At 41.8% G+C, this 9,158-nt stretch overlaps 2 protein-coding genes across 2 annotated transcripts in view; both read left to right on the top strand.

Moving 5' to 3' along the window:
* On the top strand, nucleotides 1-1,936 carry LOC140334968 (E3 ubiquitin/ISG15 ligase TRIM25-like). Its single transcript, XM_072417285.1, has one exon. It carries the CDS (start codon nucleotides 66-68, stop codon nucleotides 1,608-1,610), a length of 1,545 nt encoding a protein of 514 aa, XP_072273386.1. The 5' UTR covers nucleotides 1-65; the 3' UTR covers nucleotides 1,611-1,936.
* A 3,285-nt stretch (nucleotides 1,937-5,221) lies between these two features.
* LOC140334706 (uncharacterized) overlaps nucleotides 5,222-9,158 on the top strand; it is a gene marked incomplete in the record, with an annotated part of 14,865 nt that continues 10,928 nt past the window's right edge. The window contains 1 exon segment of the mRNA XM_072416948.1: nucleotides 5,222-5,275.

Here is a 9,158-nt window from a genome sequence, read left to right on the forward strand (position 1 = left end):
CTACATGTCAGTGGCAAGCTGAAAAGACGAATCCAGGAGTCCCGTACTCTTTACCTTCATCCACCATGGCGTCCGCCGACCTTAAAGACGAACTCAACTGCTCGATCTGCCTCCATTTCTACACAGAGCCAGTAACCCTGCGGTGTGGCCACAGTTTCTGCCAAGGCTGCATCAAGTCCGTGCTGGATACCCAAGAAGGATCCAAAGCATATACCTGTCCGGAATGCCGAGCTGAGTACCCCAAACGCCCGGCCTTACAACGCAACATGAAGCTGTGCAACATAGTGGAGCATTTCCACTCGACCCAAGTGACCCAGAAGAAAGCCGGCATCTATTGCACCTATTGCATCAACTCTTCCATCGCGGCGGTGAAAACATGTCTCATGTGCGAGGCTTCCTTGTGCGACCTTCACCTGAGCGTCCACAGCAAATCGGCCGACCACGTCCTGACGGAACCCACCAGTTCAATGGAAAGTAGAAAATGTCCCACGCACAAGGAGATCCTGAAATATTACTGCTGCAAGGACGCTAAATGTATCTGCGTCTCTTGTTGTGTCTTTGGCGACCATCGGGGCCACCATGTGGAGCTTCTAAAAGAAGCCTCGGAGAAGAAGAAGGATAGGTTGAGAAAGGTTCTGGAAAAGTTGACCTCTAAGAACGATGAGACTGAAAAGAACGTCCAGAACCTGAAAGAGCACAAAACAGAGGTGCAGGAAAGAGCGTCTACGGTCAAGGCCCAAATCAGTGCCCTATTTATGGACCTCCGGGAGCAGCTCAGACTTTTGGAGGAGAGGATTCTAAGCGACATCTCCAGACAAAAGGATAAAGTGTCTCTGTCCGTCTCAGATCTCATTCAGCAGATGGAAATAAAGAAGGACGATCTGTATAGGAAGATGTCCCACATAGAGGAACTTTGCAGAATGGCCGATCCACTTACCGTCCTACAAGGAAGGGAATTCGGAAGGTCCGATTATGATGATGGGTCGGAAATAAAGGAGCAGGTGGTGGACGATCTGGATGATGTGTCTATCTCCTTGACTCTAAGCTCAGCCTTGTCAAATATTGTCACCAATACAAAAAAAGGGTTCAGCGTTCAGGATATTCTATTGGACGCCAACACCGCGGCAGTGGATGTGGCCGTTTCGGGGGACCTGAAAAGCGCGACTTGGTCAAAGACCACATTGTGGGCCAAAACTCCGCGCAGGTTCAAAAACTATTGCCAAGTGTTGAGTTTTCAGAACTTCAGCTCGGGAAAACATTACTGGGCAGTGGAGACCAGCGAATTGGGGAATTGGAGGGTTGGGGTAGGTTATCCCAGCATCGAACGGAAGGGGGATTCATCGGGGATTGGACAAAACGCCAAATCCTGGTGCTTACGGTTATGTCAGAAAGAATATTTGGTGTCTCACAACGCAAAAGAAGTCAAGTTAGACGTGGATTCTCCTGTACAGAAAATAGGAGTCTATCTGGATTATGAGAAGGGCCGTCTGTCCTTCTACCAGCTAGGTGACCCCATCAGACACCTCCACACCTTCACCGCCACCTTCACCGAACCCCTCCATGTTGTGGTATTGGTGTGGAAGGACGGTTGGGTGAGAATTAAGAATTAGAGCAAAAATGGCAGTCTTTAAAAAAGGCATCATCTGACCAGGAAGACTAATGATATCCATCCAATGGGACATTGCAGGAGAGGAGGTGAGTATTGCAGCTGGAGATGTTTTTTTTTTTTTGCTTTACCATCCCTTTGAGTGTTGTCCAAAATTTGTGTGATCCTTGTAAATGCGTGTTGAATGTATGGAACAATCACTGTGTGCATGTTGCATTAGGCTGTAGATGTAGCTTAGAAAAGTTGGCAGCAGGTTTGGGGCTTCAAGAAAAATGAAACCTAAAAGACACCCCAGATCTGTACAACTGGCCCTGTTGGGTGACCCCGAATGGTGCAGACCCTTCATATGTAAGATGCCTCCCTCCCTATTTCATGCTTTTTTAAGTCCTCAAAGCCCCAATTGAATATCCACTACAAGAAAAGACTCCCTATGTGGATTAATTTCCCCCCAGTGTCATTTTATTGCTTTGTTATGGTCATATAATTTGCATGGTCCTGTTTCCTTTTAGATCTTCTGTTGAATGTGGTCTTTCCTCTATACTGCACTGTGGTAACTTCCCACCAGATGGCGCTGCCATGACACTCTGCACTCACTGTATGTCCTCAGTCTTCTGTGTTATATAATGCTGGATGTCATTCAACCAGGAAGGGCGAGGACATCATTTGTAGTGAGGGGACCTTCCTCCTGCAAATTAAATGCCCGCCTTTGGCTTCTCCCCTCTGTGTAATAAATTATTTTCCATTGCTGCTCCCACTGACATCCTTCATTCCATAAAGAAGACTCAGTTCCTGGCTGGCCCCCTGCTGGTGCACTGCTGCACATGCGTTCGGTTTGTCCTGAAGCCTCCTGGGACATGTGTTGTAATTGCCCAGGAAGACACACATGTGCGGTGCTAAATCAGCAGAGGGCCGGGCAGGAAGTAACAATGGCTCCCAATACCCAGATGGCAGCATGGGATGGAACATGCGCCAGGTGGGCCACAGCTGAAAAGAGGACAGCACTGGATTGGCTTGATGTTTTGCAGGATGATGACCAAACAGGGGTTGTGCATTAACTCATGGGGGAGTTTGCTTTAACAACTTTGTGGAACATTTTGTGATTTTCTGCTGCACAATTATGTTTAGGAATCAAACACCCCACCATTTGCCACACCTGTGATCCTCCACTATGGCATGGAGACCACATGATGGAGTTCTTCTAAGAGTTTTATTACCATGGCAATGCCCCAAATGACTCATTTCCTGGGCTCAGTCTCTTCGCTCGTTTCCTAGTGAGCGCGCTTCCGTTCCCACAGCCAGATGAGAGTTATGAGAGTGCTGTCACAAAGTTAAGGCACTGACTGTTCACTGAGGCTCTAATCCCTGGCACCCACACACCGACCACATCACACACAATACAGGCACAGCGAGGACCTGTCACTCCCACAGAATCCTGCCAGAGGGGGCTAGAGGTCTCCTTCCTCCATAACTCTCCTCTCCTGAAATACTCTGCTCTGCTGGAGGACTCTGCTCCTTCCTCTATAACTCTCCTCTCCGGACTCTGCTCCTTCCTCTATAACTCTCCTCTCCTGAAATACTCTGCTCTGCTGGATGTGTCCGTATTATAGACATTTCAATATTTCCTTAAACCTAACAAACCATCACTAACCTCTCTAGCCCCTTGTACTGTGAAATAACTCCTAAAAATAATGAAATATATTTGTTTTTAGTTGGTTTCTAACACTTAAGAAACAATTTCTGTGTCTTACATTAGAATGCTATTAAAGACTGTAGTTCTTGAAAATAAAGTTTAAGGATGAATTTCTCCTCAATGCAGAAGTCTACAGAGATGACTGAATTATTACTGAACAAATACATCATGGACTGGATTTACATCAGAGCGGACTGGTGACCACATGGAGGATGTAATAGCTACACTGTAACACATCTCTTTATATATTGTGATACAAATTGTTTCCCATAAATCTGCCTTCTTATTTATCATTTCCCCCAAAAATCTCAATTTTGCAACCTTGTCCACACTGATTGTGTTTTTTATTTCCATCTTTGTGTGTGAGACTCCCCCCCCCCCTTATATTATCTCACACCTTATATAAATATTAATCATTTTGTATTGCTGTGACCTATCTTGCATGGTGCAGCAGCTGGAGCGGTGAATTGGTGGAGGTCTGTGTAATAGTTTGCTTTCAGCACTTCATGATCACCACAACCACATCCTACTGTTACTGTATATGAGAGATCACACACTCAGCATTCCGCACACCTACACTGCCAGGATCACAGCATTCCGTGAACGCATTACAACGCCGCAACCCCCACACAATGTAAACACGTGTCACACCATTATGTATAGATCTCCAATGATATCCCACAACATGGACTCATTTGGAGGTAAAAGACAACATAAAATGTAATAAAATCTCCATGCTGTCACAGAGCATTCCATATATCACTACTTTGCCAATTCAGAACGATTGTTTAAATTACCATCCATAAAATCACTGAATAATGTTGTTTATATTGGACTACTGGCACGGCACACCGGCTCATGGGTTTGGCAACTGTCACAGGGAAATCCCAAAAAATATTAAAAAACTATTTTTTTTAATTCCGCTTTTCCACCAGATTCAAACTCCTCACACTTACGCGTTTCGCCTGATCATAGAGGATTTTTTAGCTTATTACAGAATGTTCTACAGAGTTTTATTACTTGCTCATCCCATCCCCCAGCATAGACTTTTATATCCTAAATAGACATTTTTTTTATTATATGTTCTATATGTTAAAATATGTAAATTTGTTATTTTAATATTTTTGTCATTTTCTTAAAATAAAGATTTTTTGACCACCAACTGTACACACATCAGATGATTCACACCCAAGACTCAAGGTGGTGGTTGTCTCAGTTTACAATGTGTACAGCAGTTCCCCACCATTGTTTATCAATGGTGGATTGATGAACGACCAGTCGGGAAGGAATGCTGTGCATTTCAATGGAGGAGAGCGGGGTGATGCTTGCTCGCAACACTCATTTTCACATCTGTCATTGGAAAAATCACAAAACTTAATTTCCAGCAACAATCATCATTGTTCATCATCAACACCTATTGGATGTCTACTGGATTGTAAGCTCTTCGGGGCAGGGTTCTCTCCTCCTGTCTGTATCTGTCTGTCATTTGTAACCCCTATTTAATGTACAGCGCTGCGTAATATGTTGGCGCTATATAAATTCAGTTTATTAATAATAAAAATAAAATCTCCCCCATTCAACATTCCTTAACAGATTCCACCAATGGAGTAAAGAAGTGGCTTCTGGCTTTGGTGGTTGGACAGAACCAGAACTTGGACCAGCAGACTTCAGATTTGGCATTCTAGAATCGCCCTCCTTGGGGGTAACTTCCATAGGTGGACAATGCTCACCGAGCCACCAGCAATGTGATGAATGTGAATTCCCTCACCGGTGCAGACTTCCTCCTCCATTCCTCCATTTTTAGGTCTCACTTTGAATACAATGCCATTTTATTGATGATCTCACCGGCTGGGTGCTGTGGGTGTAACTCAGATAGGAGTGCAAAAAATAAGGTGCAGAAACGACTTCCTGACATCTCTGCACTCACACACTGACACACATTTGTCAGCCAGAGAACGAGGACCAGAGCTGCAGGACAGGTAAGGAACAGCCCCTGTTACTATTTCTATTTTAATATCCATCATTTACAGACCGGTTCTATTATTGGGAACATTCTGCTTTTTTAACATATTGTAACTTTGTTGCTGACATCTCTAAGGTTGCATTTTCTGTTCACAAATCACCTAACAATAATGTCACCTTTATATTGCAGCTTATATTGGTGTCACCTTTATATTGCAGCTTATATTGGTGTCACCTTTATATTGCAGCTTACATTACTGTTACCTTTATATTGCAGCTTACATTACTGTTACCTTTATATTGCAGCTTATATTGGTGTCACCTTTATATTGCAGATTATCTTGGTGTCACCTTTATATTGCAGTTTACATTGCTGTTATCTTTATATTACAGTTTATATTGGTGTCACCTTTATATTGCAGCCTATATTGGTGTCACCTTCATATTGCAGCTTATATTGGTGTCACCTTTATATTGCAGATTATCTTGGTGTCACCTTTATATTGCATTTTATATTGGTGTCACCTTTATATTGCAGTTTATATTAGTGTCACCTTTATATTGCAGCTTATATTGGTGTCACCTTTATATTGCAGTTTAGTGTCACCTTTATATTGCAGCTTATATTGGTGTCACCTTTATATTGCAGTTTATATTAGTGTCACCTTTATATTGCAGCTTATATTAGTGTCACCTTTATATTGCAGCTTACGCTGGTGTCACCTTTATATTGCAGCTTATATTGGTGTCACGTTTATATTGCAGCTAAGGCTGATCTAGAACAATCATTACCTTAAAAAGGAGATTAGAAAATGAAGAAGAAAATAGTTTTATCACAACGCTTGTTTTCCAATTTTGCTTTATCGATTACATTTACATAAAAGCAAAGTGTAAATGGCACATAAATCAATGATGATATAATAAATTGATCAGAAATCGGAAATTTACTGATCTGCTACAAGATTTTTTTGCACTTTAATATGAACGTTCGTGCTGCCACCTCATCGCCATTTTTATTGAATGCCTGGCAGGAGCGGGTGAATATCTCCATTCTGAGGGGGCACTGTGCTGGCCAATCAGTTCGCAGCTGTCAGAGTGTCGCCTTTCATATTTTTATTATAAGATATTTGTATTTATATTATTTCTTATATATTACCCCAAGGTGCCCAATCTACGGCCCAAGAATCACATGTGGTACTTGTGTGGCCCCAAAAACCCAGCCGTTAGTAGAAGATTTGTAAAAGAACCCCCGTGATGGTGAACTTCACAAATCTCCTGTACCATGTATGTGTCCTGTATCATATCTGACTGCCATTGAAACACATTGACCTGGAAGAATCCCACCATTGGGAATGTTTGAGGGAATGTCAGATGGCTGATTATACATTTGTGTGATTGTTTGGACTATTTGGTGGAACAGAAGGCAGCTACACCTAGTTTTTGGCCTCTTAGAGCTCCACGGTCTTCTGGTTGTCCAAGGATTTCCTGGCTTGGAGGCTTTGAAGGTTCCATTCTAAGGATTTCAGTTTTATTTTATTTCACATTTCTCGGGTTCTTATTGGAAACTGTATAGTTCAGCCTGGAGTTTGCAAAATTATTGCCAATTGATTGTTCAAGTTACAGGAGGTGCATCAGCTGAGGGTTCTATTCAGCAGTCCTGGCCCAGAGCTGAGGACTTCTTAGAGGGTTTGATGAAAATGGTTCAAACTCCCATCAATACTCATTGTAGGCAATGTTCTAAATGAATCATGCACAGGGATCTAAAACCTACTAACCACTAGCTAACCCTAAGGAGGTCCACCCAAATGTTGGTCAGAAGACCCACATCATCAAATTGTGCTTGGACATTTCCCGATAGGTTGACCTAAGCAAGAAACAAGGCCACCTACCCCAAAAGTTCTGGCTTGCCATTGAGAACTTGAGAAGATGCATTAAAGTCTCAAATAAGGTTTTGAAAGCTAGTCAGTGAAGCTGCATGGAGGGTGAATCTTCTCAGCAACACAATCCGTAGTTGTAGACATATTTCCATGCGCTCCTTGGGCCACCACCCACCATATATTCTCTTCCTTACTCAAAAACTTGGCAATTCTCCTATTTATACCAACCTGGCCATAAAAGTACTAGCAACCCTACACGGCCAAAAACATCACCTGATATCGGAGCAATCTGGTTCACGTCAGAATCTTTTGCATGACTTTAATCCAAAAAAATGAATGCTCCAGACGGGTAAATGGACGGGTAATAGCCAATATTCACCTATCGACATTTTAGAGAATTTTAATTTTTATAACAATCAAAAATCATTTTGAAATAGGTCAATCCTCCAGATCAACCGAAATTACTCCAATTAATATTTTTGTCCTTTTTTTATTGTATAAGGAAAGTGGTAGCAGAGGTGAATTGTTACACGGTGTCGTTTGAGGAAATTCAGTAAATGGAATTCTTTTTGGCGGTAATTTCGGGTTAAAACGGCGATTTATGATAATTTATTGGCTAAAGGACGATAAATTCTGTGATTGGTCACTTTAGTTATCTATTGATGTGAAATACAAATTCATGTTCGTTCTGGATACCCAATAAAAATAAAAATAAGTGAAACATAATTAGTTTTTTACACAATTGGGCAAGTAAAGTGAAAGTTCAAAAATTACCTGTGTGAAGACTTTAAAGATTTTACCCTTTTTAGGTAATCACATTCACCGATCAGCCAAAACATGAAACCTTTTAGTGATAAATGACATTTATGATTTGGTTACAATGACCCCTGACAAGTTTGGGTTTTTTAGACAGTCAAATCTTGAAAATGTAAAAAGGAAAATTGGGCAATGTCCAATTTGTAATGGTTGGACGATGGGTCAGAGCATTTTAAAGAATGAAACAAAACAAAATAGGAAATTACAGGCAAATATCAATAAAAATATATGTACATAGGATCTTTATTAAATACAAAACATTACACATACAGTGAATAGGATTCCTGGCCAGAGCTGCTGATAGCTTCAGAGGAGTGAAGGCAGTACAGGAATTCCTCCTGCTAACATACATTCACAAAAAGACTTCTGTCTCCATCTTCTTCTAATAAATGGGTCGGAAACTTATACTCTTGATGCTCATTCTATATTGACGCTATCCTATTGAGTATATATGTTTAGGCCGAGAAAATCTTAAAGCACCACTCTATTGTTATTCAACCCCTGAGGAAGCTGTTTCATCTGCGAAATGCGTCGGGAAAGCATTTCATTGTTTGGATCTTTGTTGATTGATGAGGTGCTGTTGTATATGACATATTTTCAGGTGCGTGTAATTTATTGTATTTATTAAAGATCTTATGTACATATAGTTTTATTGATATTTGCTAGTAATTCCCTTATTGAGTCTAGGTAATGGATGGCCATGGATGGGGGGAAAGTTAGCCCATCTGGTTGGAATAAAGGAACCACTGTAACCCAAAAAATGCTGAGAAATGTAATGTTGCCCATGATAGAAAGGCGTCAGTAAATCATGGACTGCTGTACCACCAAACCACCATGCTGACCCCCTGTCCACCACCCAAAGCACCTACATGGGCCCATTAGCATCAGAGGAGGACCATGGAACAAGTTGGCCTGGTCCGATCACATTTTTCTAGATGGCAGCAGAATGCACTATGGGACGGATCTGCTGCTAACATCTAATTTCTGGATACCCCAGGGCACCTTCACAGGGATCCTATGGAATCTACCCCAAGGGGGACCTACCCAACATTAGGCAGGGGCTTCAATGTTACGGCTTACGGCTGTTAGGAGAGTGAATGGACAATACATTGGACCTGATTTAATAAAACTCTCCAAGAATAGAGAAGATAGACTATCATGGGAGAACCTGGGTGATCCAGCAAACCCAAAATGAATCTGTTTCAAG

The sequence above is a fragment of the Pyxicephalus adspersus genome, chromosome 7 (genome assembly GCF_032062135.1).
Source record: "Pyxicephalus adspersus chromosome 7, UCB_Pads_2.0, whole genome shotgun sequence".
NCBI lineage: Eukaryota > Metazoa > Chordata > Amphibia > Anura > Pyxicephalidae > Pyxicephalus > Pyxicephalus adspersus.

Coding starts and splice junctions, on each gene's coding strand:
- LOC140334968 (XM_072417285.1), top strand. CDS start 66: ATGGCGTCCGCCGACCTTAAAGACGAACTCAACTGCTCGATCTGCCTC.